This window comes from Talpa europaea (assembly GCF_964194135.1).
Source record: "Talpa europaea genome assembly, chromosome: 9".
In the NCBI taxonomy this organism is placed as follows: domain Eukaryota; kingdom Metazoa; phylum Chordata; class Mammalia; order Eulipotyphla; family Talpidae; genus Talpa; species Talpa europaea.
Genome location: NC_140076.1, coordinates 1113158 through 1126166, shown reverse-complemented (window position 1 = coordinate 1126166; position 13009 = coordinate 1113158). Strand labels below are relative to the sequence as shown.

The 13009-nt window shown below is 70.8% G+C and overlaps 1 protein-coding gene across 3 annotated transcripts in view; it reads right to left on the bottom strand.

Annotated features, from left to right (window-relative positions):
• Window positions 1-5317: 5317 nt before the first annotated feature.
• PRDM16 (PR/SET domain 16) overlaps window positions 5318-13009 on the bottom strand; it is a gene marked incomplete at both ends in the record, with an annotated part of 195200 nt that continues 187508 nt past the window's right edge. For 2 of the 3 annotated variants that reach the window (XM_084243700.1, XM_084243701.1), the window contains 7 exons: window positions 5318-5452; window positions 6439-6613; window positions 7202-7432; window positions 7870-8044; window positions 8262-8437; window positions 10729-10806; window positions 11275-11444. In XM_084243700.1, coding sequence (XP_084099826.1) covers window positions 5318-5452; window positions 6439-6613; window positions 7202-7432; window positions 7870-8044; window positions 8262-8437; window positions 10729-10806; window positions 11275-11444 — 1140 coding nt within the window. The remainder of the gene's footprint in view (window positions 5453-6438; window positions 6614-7201; window positions 7433-7869; window positions 8045-8261; window positions 8438-10728; window positions 10807-11274; window positions 11445-13009) is intronic. The other variant, XM_084243702.1, reaches the window with a different exon arrangement.

Sequence of the window (13009 nt, the reverse complement as noted above, 5' to 3'; positions counted from 1 at the left end):
GCGGGGTCACGCCCGAGGGAGTGTGGGCGCTGCAGCCCCCCCAACCCCGCGCAGGGGGCGGGGCCTGTGACCCCGCGTACCGGCTTGTGAGCCAGCGTCTCCTCAATAGAGAAAACGCAAAATAAAACACATGCACGGGCAGGAAAAGGCCCGGGGCCCGGGTTGGGGCCAGCGTGTTGTTCCGAGACGGAGTTCTGTCTCCTTCGGTGCTCCCAGAGCTGCTCTTTGGGGGCTCCGGTCCCCGTTACTTCTGCCAGAACTTGTTCAGGCCCCTTGGAGGCCCTGGAGTTGCCAGCGCCCCACTGACAATGGCCGTGTGGTGGCCACCCAGCCGCCCCTGCCCACCGCCCGTCCGTCCTCCTCCCGCCCCCACCCACCCGCCTGTTCACCGGTCCTCCCCACCCACCCTGCGTCACCTACTCGCCCACCTGCCCACCCTCCGTCCACCCCCCAGTGCTCCCTCCCTCCCCCGCCACCCTCCTGCAGTCCGTGCCGCGCCTGCCCTTGGCGACGGAGGGGTCCCTGGGCCCACCCTCCCCTAGCAGCCCAGTCTTGCGCCCGTGTTTCCTGACCCGGGGCTCCTGCCTGTCCTGGGAGCCTGCGGTTCCGGTCCCGGGGTGCCCTGGGACCAGCCCTCCGAGGCCGCCGGAGGGGTGCCTGCCCTCTTTCTGTGTCTGACACTCATTTGTTTTCTCCCCACCTCGCGAAGAAAACAGAGGCCACAGGCCGCCGTGGTGGGGCTCGGAGCGGCGCCTGTCGGGCCTCTTTGGGTGGAGCACGCACCGCCAGCCCCCTCAGTGCCAGTGGGGCGGTTGGTGCCGGCCCGGGACCGGGGCCGGTGTGGCCTCCTGCGGCGTGTGGGTATAAGGGGGTGAGCTGGGTGCGGGGCTTGGGCGGGTGGGCACCCCCATGAGAGGCCATGCAGGCTGCAGGTGCGCGTGCCCCGAGGCCACCCGCAGGGAGAGTGGAGGGTGCAGCCGCCAACCCCACGGGGAGCCGCCGTGTGCGGCACCCCCCCAGCCCCTCACCAAGGCTGAGCCGAGGAGCAGGGGGCACGTAGGAGCTGCCGGGGTCCAGGGTGGGGCGGGAGGGGGTGACCTGCACGTGACAGCTACGCTGCAGCTGGGGACGCTGGGGATAGGGCTGGCCTCTGTTGTGGGGGGTGGGAGGGCTTGGGGACCACAGGGCCCAGCACTCACCTCCTGGGCTGTGTCACTCTGGCCCCCCTCACAGCAGGAGCCGGGTAAGAGCTAGGCCCTGCTGGGGGCACATGAGGGCCCCCACAAGGACACCCAGGCTCTCAGGAGGGGCCCAGGCTGCATCTCTGCTCCCCGTTTTGTGGCTGGTGTTCACGCCACCTGTGGGGCAGGCTCAGGCCCTGGCAGGCATGGGAGGAGGGGGCACAAGCTACCCTCCAGAAGGGGCACTGGCCATGCGGGGCAGGCTCCCGCCACCCCTACAACAGGGGCCCTTGTGCCAGCAAATGACCCCAGGCAAGAGTTCAAGGGGCTGAGTTCTGGAGAGCACAGCTGCAGTGGGCACACCTGAGGGCACACCTGGAGGCCACACCTGGAGGCCACACCTGCAGTGGACACACCTGGAGGGCACACCCGGAGGGACCACCTCTGGGGCCAGCGCTGTCCTGCGGGGCCTGCTCCGAGTGCTCATTCCCGGGAGGCAGGGCAGGAAGGGGCCGCTGGGAGGTGTGGGCGGGGTCCCTCGGGCAGCAGCCCGTGCCCAGGGTCTCTGGGGACAGGAGCCGCCGCAGCCCCAGGCTCGGCCCTCCTCCCCCCGCCGGCCCCCTCCCCGCAGTGAGACTCGCTGGCGCGAGGCTTAGAAAAGCACACAGATTTATTGCATATCAGTCTCACGTGTCCACTCGGTGTCGGTGGGGTTACATTTGGCATTCAGTCCTGCTCCACCTTCTCCCGCAGTCGGCTCCTCCCAGGCTCCGCCTGAGGGGCGTCTCTCCACACGAGTTCGCTGGTCGTTTTCACAGGCGTCAAAGCGACACCGGCGACACCGCCCTCGCGCCTTCCCGGCACCGTGTCTCCGAGTCCCGCCCCCTCCGGGGACCCCGCGCCGCCCCAGACCCTGCTCTGGCGGGCGGGGCTCAGCCCGGACGCGGCCCGGCCCACGCCTGGTCAGTGCAGCTACGGACTCCTCGTCGTCGTCAAAATCCATGAACAGACACCAAAGTGACCGCCACACACGGGCCATGCACATCACGGACAGAAGCAACTACACCCGGACGCGGGACACACGGCCCTCCCCCGGCTTTTGAAAAAAAAAAAAACATGTGAAAACCGGACATTTACATTTGATTTCTGTTGCAACACTACACAGTCCCAAGAGGAAAACGAAACACAAAACAGAGCCGAGCTGAGTCCGAGAAGCAGCCGCGGCGCAGGGAGAGCGGGCGGAGCCGGCGGGGCGGGCGGGCGGAGCGGCCGGCGGGTCCCCAGCGCCTCTCTCGCCTTTCTGTCGCATCATCGCCCAGCGGGGGGGACGCGGGCGTGGAGCGGACCCCGGGGCGGGAGGAGAGGCTCTGGCCACGTCGCGAGGTCCTCACGGCGGCCCGCCGTCCGGCAAGGGCAGCTTCGCGGGCGGGAGGCTGGCGGCCGGGCCCCACAGCTGTGTCCCGCGGCCCAGGGGTGGCCGCGCCCCGGCAATGCAGCTCAGTAGACTTGGGCCCCTCGGGGCTGGGTCATCCAGTGCTTAGAGTCATCCGACGCCTGTGCGTGTCTTCGCCGACGCTCGGGCGGGGAGGGAGGGCTGGGGGCCCGTGGTGCTTCGGGGCGGCGTTAGGTTGGGGGGTGGGGGGGCAGGCGGCCGGCTGGGCCTGGTCCATGGGGGCCACACGGACCTGGCAGTCTCTCGGGCTCTCTGTCCATGGAGCCGCCGCCCGCCCCGGCAGTCCTTGGACTGCAGGCCTCCGGGGTAGCATCGGGGCCTCGGGGCGCCCCCCGTGGAGGGCCCGGCTGGTCACAGGCGCCCCGCCCAGGTGTCCTGGGCTGGCGCTGGGGCCTGGCTCCCGGGGGCTGGAGTCTGGATGGGGCTGAGGGTCGCCCGCTGGACTTCCGTGGCTGCCGCGGGAGGCCGGATGGCAGGCCCTGCCCACAACCCGCCCAGAGTGGCCGCGGGGCCCGGCTCTGGGCCTCCCTGAGCCTGCGGAGGCCAGTGCAGGGCGGGGCGAGGAGAGGCAGGCGGGGGCAGCACCACGCTTTGGGGCGGGCGTCCCAGAGGCACCAGGCGGGGGAAGTAAGTGCTTTGTCAGGAGGTCCAAGGATGGCGCCCGGAGCCTGCCAAGTGCTGGGACCTGAGGGGCTGAATGTTTAGGAGAAACCGAGTCCACTCAGCGTCGGGCAAACACCCAGGAGGGAGGACGCGCCGCAGGGCCTTCCGGAGGGGCTCTGAGGGGACCCTCGGGAGCCGGCCATGGGTGGAGCTGGCCACGATAGAGGCCGGGGGGTGCTGCCCCGTCGGGGCTCTGCACCCGGGCCCCTGTCTCGAGCGGGGCATCAGAGCGCAAAAAAGAGCACACACCTTATTCTTTAGCAGAAGAAATCATATAATTGGGGTTTACAGAAACGGGGTGTTTGTATCTGAGATCGAACTTTCAAAGGCGCCCCTTTGTTCGCAGGGCCACTGGAGGCCCAGGTGCCGGCGGGCGGGGCTGCGGGGCTGCGGCCTGGCCGCTTGCGGTGGGGCGGGGCGGGGGCAGGCCATTCCCCGGGTGTGCGGGGCGTGGGGCCTGGCGCCCGCCGGCGGCTGTCTGTCCCGAGAGCACACCCCGGGGGACCCCCGCCAAGCGTGCCCCAGCTGCCCGGGCGCCGGCTGTGCTCGGAGGACAACCTGCGCTCTCCCCTCCTCCTGGGGAAACCGTGACTCTTCCAAACCACAAAAGAAATAAATAGAACACTTGTCTTAAATGCAACTGAAACTCAGATTTAACAAAAACACATGATTGTCTGGGAAGCGGGCAGCGCTGCGGCGGGCGCGGGGACGGGGCTTGGCACGCGGGGTGCCGCCCGCCGCCGGTGCCCGCCCCACAGCACAGCCTCGGTACAGGGTTTTGGTCCGTCACTAGATACTTATATTAACATCATTTCTTCACGATAAGAATGTCTAATGCCAAAATACTGTTAAGGAAGAAATAAAATAAGAAAGAAATGAATTAGAAAAAATTACAAGTTATATACAGATTAAGGTAAATCCATCAGGGAAGAAATTACTATTGGAGATTGGCCCCTCGGGAATAATTTAAAGCCGTCCGTGGGAAGCAGACTGGCCGGGAGGGCACGGCCCGGGCTCCCTGCCGGTCCCTCGGTGCCCGTCGCTGTCCGGCGCTGTCCCCGGGCCGCACCTCGCACAGAGCGCGGCCTGCGTCCTGGATCCCGGGTCTCGGGGGGACCCAGACTTGGTGGCTGTGAGCGGGCCGTGAGGCGCCCGCGGCCGTGGGCTGGCCCGTCCTTGCCTTGTGGCTCTGATGGGGGAGGAGGCGGGGGCGCGAGAGTCCGGCCGGCCAGCAGGCCCCGCCTCCCGGGGTCGCCGTGGAGCGGGCACAGGGGGCCGGGGTCGCCGCCCGCCTTCCCCTGCGATGGGGGGTCTCGGCGGGCCCCGGGCACAGACCACGCGTCAGCCGATGGCGGCGCAGCCCCAGCCCGGGGCCCCGGGGCCGGCGCCGCACGAGTGGACGCGCCCTGCGGGCTGCCCCAGCGCCCGGCGCCTCGGCCGCGCAGAGGGTCGGGGGTAGAAAATCCTGCCGTAGCTACAGTATAAAGAACACGCCGGGCAGCGCGCCCTGCAGGCAGGCGCGGGCGGCGAGGAAGCTGAGATTTCAAAGCGATGCAAAATTACTTTTAAAAAACAATTTGCAAGTCATTTTTCGATTTTTTAAAAAATACTGTCTATCTTTAAAACCACATGCTCAAGCGGACGCTGCCCTCGGCGGGCTCCCGGGCTCTGCCCGGCACCGCCTGCCCCGCTCAGCGCGGTCTGTGCTGCCCGCCCCGGCCCCAGCCCGGGGTCCAGCCCGCCTGACCCTGCGGGCCGCCTCGGACAGGGGTGCGCTGGCGCCGGGACCGCGGCCTCAAGGTCAGTTCGAATGCGGGGGAGCAGCCGGGACGTGGGGCACGGGGCTGAGCGGCGACGGGAGGCCGGACGCTGAGGGTGGGCAGACGCCGGCGACGGTCTCCCGGGTCGGGCGGTCGGTCCTGCGGCCTCGCCGCCGCTGTCCGCAGCGGGGATCTCCGTCGGGACGGGCGTCGGGGCCCCGGTCCCTGGCTCTGGACTCTGACCCCACCCCTCTGGGTCGTCAGAGGTGGTTGATGGGGTTAAAGGCTCCGGACTCGGGGGCGGCTCCCGTGATGTTCAACCAAGCGTCCAGAGGGCTCTGGGAGGCGGTGCGGAGAGGCGCGTCCTCGGACAGGGACAGCATCATTGCGTACGCCTGGGGGCACGGGGCACACAGGACCGCGGTGAGCTGGGGCTCTGCTGTGCCGGCCCGCCTGCCCCCCGCCTCCCCCAGCTGCCCCCCAACGCAGGCACCAGAAGAGGAGCATGTGGGGGTGAGCAGGGAGGGCAGGGCTGTGTGCGGGGCCACACCGGGGTGGGGGTGCCAGCCTGCTCGGCCCCCTCGGCCTCTTTGGGGTGCATCCCCCTGCAGTCTGGGGCATCCTCCTGGCGCTCTGCTGGTGGGGGGGGGCAGGGAACGGCGGTCGCTGTTGCTAAGACCCTGCCACGAGCCATGCCCGCCTGCTGGGCAGGGGCCGCTGCTGCGGCTGGAGACGCTGATGGCCCCGGGGGACACCTGCCTGCACGCTGTGGGGGCGCCGCATTGCGGCCTGGGGGAGGGACGCACAGGCTTCTACAAGGCAGACGTGCTTCTGGCCTAGGGGGGTTAGGCTGGCCGAGGGTCTTCTTGGCCACAAGCCCCAGGGCGCGGGGTGGGGGGTGCGCAGAGCAGGCGGGTGGAGAGGCCCCCTGCCGTGAACACTGGACAGAATTAGTAAAGAGACAAAGACAGACACATGCACGTGGGCTCCTGGCTCGGTGACCCTGGCGCGCAAGGGCCGGGAGGTAGGGCTGGGCACTGGCCTACCCTGTGGCTCAGAGGAGGTCAGTGACCGCCTGATGCCCAGCTCCCTGGAGGGAGCACGGGCACGGGGCGGGGCCGGCACAGCATTCACCCTGGAAGCTGGTCTGGGATGGCCCTGCGGGGCCAGAGGACAGTGGCCACGTGCCCGGGAGCCTCAGGTCCTGCGCTCAGACTCTCCCTGTCCTGTCTTCACTCACGGGCAAGTGGCAGTCAGCTGGGCACCTCTTAGCCAACGTGATGGGCACAGGGCGGGCTCAGGGACTCGGGGATCTCCCGGACAGGCGTGGCTGCGGCCTGCCGTCCGGCCTGGTAGGGGCTGGGGCTCTGTGGGTACCTACCTGGTTCTTAGCCTGCCTGTACAGGGTCTGTTTTAAAGCCTCAGAATCTAAGGTGGCATTAAGCACATCCTTAACTCCACACGCTTCCTCAGCTGCTCTGCGGAGGTCCAGCCCCTTCCCAAAAGTCGGCATCGGCTCCAAAGCCAACAGGCCGCCCGCTTGGTCCTCAATACACCTGCACCAATGACGGGAGAGGCCCGGTCAGCCGGGCTGGCCTCCGGCCACCTCTCGGACACCCTCCGGTCGGCTCTGTGCCTGCATGCACGCCACGGCGTCTCCAGGAGCCACATGCACAAAGAGACAGACACACGACACAGACAGCGGACGGAGGCACACGGATGCAGGACAGCAGTGGGTGGAGGCCCGGGGCGCGCACATTGGCCGCCAGCAGCAGGAGGGCGACCGCCCGGTAAAGAAGGGGCCTGACCCCTGGCTGCTCTGGGGGCCAGGGCCCGAGAGGAAGGGCCATCTCGGAGAGGCCCTGGTCTGCAGCCTCCGCGGGCAGGGGCCGGGGCCGCCGTGCAGGAGAGGCAAGCAGTAGGGACCTGGGGGAGGAGGCACCTCCAAGCTGCAGGGGCTCGGCACCCTCGTCCTTGCAGAGCCCCTGCCGGCCTGGACCCGCTTCCTCTCCGCAGCCTGCACTCTGCCTCCAGGCCGCCGGGTGGGGGCGTGGGCGTGTGCGCAGGCGTGGCACGGCTGGCTGCCTCTCGCTGAGGAGGGGAGCAGGACCCCGGTTCGGACCCGGCCCGTGGCCAGCACCCACCTGCGGGTGTGGTCGAAGCCCACGGCCAGGCCGGCGGGCGGCTCCTCGTCCTCCTCATCCTCGTAGGCCCCCTGGGGTTCTGGCGCGGGGGATGCGGCGTCCTCCTGGGACTTCCCGGCCAGGCTGTCCTCGTCCTCGTCCTCGTCCTCATCCTCGTCCTCCGCGTCCTCCGGCTTCCCGCCTGCCAGGCCTGGACACTGTGCGCTGCTGTCCAGGCCCTGGGCCTCTGGCCTGCAATCACAGGGCGGAGTTGGCTGCAGACGCCCCCGGCCGGGCTGCCCGGGACGGCAGCTGCAGGGACGCCCAGTGGACTCGGCTGCTTGGGGTCGGCGACGGGGCCTGCTGGGGAGGCCCCGGCCTGGAGCCAGAGCCGGTCCCGCGGGGCCCCTGCCCGGGCCTGGCCGCCCTGACCAGCCGAGGACCGCGGGCTCGGCTCCCCGCGCGGCCGGGTGGTCAGCGCCCTGGGCGCCGAGGGTGGAGGCGGGAGCCGGGGGAGCCCTTCCTGGGGCAGCTCCCGAGGTGGCCAGCCCACTGCACGGGCCTCCCGAGGCCCCGCCAGCCCGGGGGCCTCCAAGCACGGCTGCTGCCCCCGAGGGGCAGGGGCTGAGCCGCCGGGCCGCGGGGTGAGGGAGCGCCGGGGCGGCGGGCGGGCGCGGGGGGCCCCTCACCGCGGGTCGGGGCGCGCGGCCGCCGGGCCCAGCTCGCTGTTGGCGATGAAGTTCCTGATCTCCGAGAAGTACGCGTCCTCCTTCTCGTCCAGCAGCGCGTGCTGGTCCGGCTCCGAGGTCGGCGACGAGGCGCCGGTGCCCAGGTGGTTGGTGAGCACCCCGGGGTGCTGGCTCACTGCGGGGCGGGGCCGTCAGGGGGGCGCCCGGCAGCGCCCCGCCCCTCCCGGCCCCGCCCCGCCCCGCCAGGCCCCGCCCCGCCCCGCCCCGCCAGCAGACACCGCCCCCTCCAGGCCCCGCCCCACCCCGCCAGGCCCCGCCCCGGCCCCCGCCCCGCCAGGCCCCGCCCCCGCCCCACCCCGCCAGGCCCCGCCCCGCCCGCAGGCCCCGCCCACCTGGCGCGTGCTCGTGCTCGTGCTCGTGCTTCTTGAGGTGCCGGTCCAGGTTGGTCTGCTGCCCGAAGCAGCGGTGGCACAGGCGGCACTTGAAGGGCTTCTCCTTGTTGTGGATGTTCCGCACGTGCCTCTGGAGGTTGGAGGAGATGCTGAAGGAGCGGTCGCAGTACTTGCACCTGGAAGACACGCGGCTCAGCGCGCGGGGTCCCCGGCCGCGCCCCCCCAGCCCGCGCCCGCGCCCGCGCCCGCGCCCGCGCCCGCGCCCGCGCCCGCGCCCGCGCCCGCGCCCGCGCCCGCGCCCGCGCCCGCGCCCGCGCCCGCGCCCGCGCGCCCGCCCGGGGCCGCCAGGGGGCGCCCGCGCCCCGGCCCCGCCCCGCTCGGCGCCCGCGCCCCGCCCCGCCCCCTCCGCCCCGGGACGCGCGGCCCGGCCCGGCCCGCGCCCCCCCAGGCCCCGGGCTCCGGGCTCCGGCGCGGCTCCGCAGGGCGGCCTCGGGGGGCGCGGTCTGCACGGCCGGCCCGGCCCGGGAGGGGTCGCGCAGGGCCCTGAGAGCGAGGGGCGGGGGGGTGGGGGCGCAGCCTTCACCCCAGCTCTGCGGGCATCGCCTCCTCGGGGCCGGGGCAGACCCTGGGGGTCGACACTGCCCAGGAGGGCCACACGTGGGCACACGGCGGTGATGGCCCCCCAGGGAGCGATTCCTCTTCATTATCAGCTCCTGAGCCCCCAAATCCCGCCCGGGGCCGGCTGACGCGGGCCCTTCCCGAGGCAGCGGCCGCCGGACCCACTGCGGCCTCCCGCAGGCCCTGCCCCTGAGCTGGCCGTGGGCCGCCCTCCTGGCCGAGCCCCCTCCTGCCACTCCCTGACCCTGGCGTCCACAGCCGTGGCACAGCCGTTGTCTGGCGTGGCGGGTGGGGGGGGCGCAGGGGTCACTGAAGACGGGCTTGAGACCCCACGCCTAGGTCAGGCACCCGCTCTGCCCCCCAAGTGGTCTCTCACTGCCCAGCGCTCCCCTCATGCCAGACGCCCTCAGGCTCTCAGCCCCCGCGGCCGGGAGGATGCCGAGTGCCCCGCTGGCCACTCTGGGGCTGCAGGGGCCTCTGGCCAGCGCCCTAGGGTGGCTGCAGACTCTGGGCTGGGTCCTGAGCGCCCGGCGGCAGAGGGGGCAGGGTCCTGAGCCCTGCCTTGTCCTGCTGTGGGGCCGTGTCACCCGCTGGCCTCCCGGGGGACGTGTGGGGCTCGGCCGGGGGTGGGGTCTCGCCAGCTGCACGGAGGCGGCCCTCCTCGGCTGGGCTCCTGGACGCAAGCGCAGGCCTTTGCCTCTCACAAGGCAAACCCTTCTGGCTTCCAGAGGGAGCCCCGAAAACTTGCAGTGTCAAAGCCAGCACCCCGAAGGCCTTGGCTCCAGGCCCCGCAGGGCCAGGGCGGCCGGGGGGCTTCCTCGCCAGCACTGCCGTGCGGGGAGTCCAGGCTCGCAGACGGGGGGAGCGAAGAAGTTGATGATAATTAAATTCCCCCAAAAGCCTCGCTGCAGCGGCACCCACGTGGCCCGCCTGGCAGGGAGGGGCCGGGCAGTGCCGGCTGCCGTGGGAGGACGGGCCAGCATGGCGCCGGGCAGAGCCGGGCTGCTCCTTGCGGCCTGGGCAGGACGTGCCCCCAGGGCCCAGGAGCTGGTCACCTCCAGGGCTGCGGCACGGCCGCCCTCCCCGGGGATGGGACGCCGTGTCTCCAGGCGTGGCCAGGACTCGCTGCCCTGTTCGGGCGCCCCAAGGGTGCGGTTTCCTGGCCCCCCAGCCCGGAACGAGGCTTCGGTGCCTGACACAGCTCCTCCCCGGCCACCGTGACCCCAATATAACTTTGGAAAGCCGGCTGCAGGCCTTCCCGACGGGCACCCCAAAGCAGGACGTCGCCCTCAGCTGCCTGCCCACCAAAGGTGCCAGGAACCCCGGCGGACCCCTCTCCCCGCAACGCCAAGTGGGAGCGGGGGGCCGAGTCTCAGGCTGCGGTGCCCCTCGGGATGGGCGAGGCGCGGGGGTCCCACCTCGCCTGGCCGTTACAGGCACACGGCCCCCCATTCGGGGCTGTCAAGGGGCTGGGCGGGCTGGAGACCCTGTTTGCACGGAGCCCCTTCTCCGCTGCGACGGCGCTGGGCCTGGTGCCCAGGGTCAGTGGCCGCTGGGCCCGGGATGGCCAGGGCTGAGCAGGGTGGGGCTGAGGTGTGTCCCACAGAGCGCGCCTGGGGGCTGTGCTGGCCCCCCCCATCTGAGCCCCCCAGTCCACCCCAGGAGCGAGCGGGCACCCTCTGGGGGGGGCGGCACCACCTCCTGGAAGCCGGGGCACCGCCCGCCTGACCTTAGCATGTCCCAGCGGTGGGGCCGGCAAGAGGGACCAGGGTGGCTGGGGGAGGCCGCTCTCCGCCTGCGCACGCGGTGGGTCCGACCCGCCTGCCCCCCCAGGTGGGAGGGCGCCTACCTGTAAGGCTGCTCCCCCGTGTGCGTCCTCAGGTGTCTCGTGAGGTTGGCTGATCTGGGGAAGATCTTACCACAGTACCTGGGGAAAGGCGGGCCGTCAGGCCAGCGTCGCGCGGCGCCGAGACAGGGGGCCGGGTGTGCCCAGTGTAGCCCCCCGCAGGTGGCCGCCAGCCCCCGTGTCCTCCTCCTTCAGCCGGTCCCACCTGCACCCGGCGGAGGGTGCCCTCCTCTGGCCCCCGCAGCATCCGGGCAGAGTGGGCTCAGCTCCCGCCAGCTGGGCAAACCCTGGGTCCCCCACCAGGCCTTCTGCTCCCCCCAGACCGTCGGTCACCGCTGCCCTCGGCGCGCTGGCCTGCCTCCCTGTGCCCGCGGGGCCGAGGCCTCGTGGGGGGGCGGGGGTCCCCACGAGTACGTGCGCGGGGCAACCTCGGCTGGCGGGTGCGCCGCCTGCGCCCTGGCCTCGTGCTGCCGCGGGGCCTGCCCCCAGCAGCCTGGGCTCAGGGGCGCACGTGACTGAGGCCTCCCGCCCCCCGCCCAGGGTGCCCACCTGCAGGTGTACCGCTCCTTGCCCTTCCTGAGGATGGGGTCTGAGAGCGTCGGGGGCGGGGACCGGAAGTTGAAGGGGTGGTGGGGGAGGGGCTGCAGGGAGCTGCTCGTGTCCGCCTTCATGGCCGCGAAGCTCTCCAGCTTCTCCGTCATGGTCTCGATGGCCGACATCTGTTGGTGGCAGAGTGGATTGGGGCTGCAGCGCCCCGCCGAGCGGCCGGCGCTCTGGACCCACCCCCAGGCACTGGGGGTCCGGGGTGACCCAGCAGGTCAGGGGCGGGCCAGCACGGAGGCCGGGTGTCCTGCAGGTCCGGCCGCCGGCTGGGAGCTGACTGGCCTTCCCCAGCCCGCCTCTGCCAGGCTTGGCAGGACACTGGCCCTGGGCAGGCAGCCTGCCCCTGCTGCTCATGACACATCCCGGCCTAAGCCAGCAGAGTCCCGACGGTTGGACTCCTGGCCTGGCCTGCACCCCTCGTTGGCAAACTTGGGTTAAATGCAGAATTAGATCGAGTTTTATTTTTTAAAGTGTTGAAAAGTCGAGACAGCTCTCTGAGCGCAGCTGGGCGAGCGGGGCCGATGCGGCTCCACCACCTCGTGGCAGCTGCTGCAATTGCAGGCAAAGGGCTCCAGAGGGCACCCGACTCTCCGGCCCGTTCAATCAACTGGAACGTATAATGCCCAGTGTCACCCGCGCCTGGCACAGAGCCAGCCAACATGGGCAAGAAGAGCTGCCCTCAGCCACTTAGAGATCCCCTGGCTGTCCCCAGGAGGACACAGACCACGGCAATGGTCATGGCCGCCTGGTGGGCAGAATTCTGACCAGGATCCCAGACTGCCCACCGAGGCCATGGGGCTGGGGACGGCGGGGGAGGCTGGTATTGTGGGGCTTCAGGGGCACGTCCCCTCTCACCCCCACGGAGCCACCCTGCCGGGGGGTAGGGGTGGATCCTGGGGAGGAGGAGCTGCATTGTGCCCTGAGCTCCTGGGGCTCATGCTTAGCAAGAGAATTTGGGGTGCAAAGCCTGTACCTCCCACGGGGTCCCAAGCCCCTGGAAGGTGGGCTGGTGACCCCGGGCCCTCTGCACACCTTAGCTGGTCTATACTCACAGCAGCCCATTTTACCTGGGAGACCCCAGAGAAGAGGAGGGGAGCAGGGTGGCTGGGGGAGCGCAGACGTGCAGGGGAGACCATGCGGGGGAGATCTTAACCTTCCAGGTGCTGTGATCACTGGGAGACACCAGCCCCGGGGGTCCCCAGCAGCTGGCGTGTAAAGACCGGGTGTGGGGGAGTGCGGGGAAGCCTCTTTTAGGGGCCGCAGCCTGTGCCCAAACTTGGGGACGGCCACTCCCAGAAGTCCTTGCTCACCTGCACCCGGACCTCACCCCAGTGCCAGCAGCAGCGCCGCTGCCCTCGCCGCTGCCCCACCTTGTCTCTGTGGGCCCCGCTCTCACTGGGTGGTGCTGCGGGGGAGTGGAGGGCTTTGACGCTGCCCCCGCCCCGTGGTGGGCACGTTCTGCTCTTTGGGGAACAGCCAGATGGTCTCGAGTGGAAGTGGCGCCTGTGGACAGCAGCCGACTTCTGACCCCAGCCTCCAAGCCAGCCCTGCCAGCTGGGCCCGCATGACGGCTTCAGCTCTGCCATCCCGGGGGCCAAGTCTGCCATCACAATGCCTGGTGCTTCCTGCTGCAGGCACGCGCCCCCTCCACGCTGGATAGATGGACACTGCCTTGCCCTGG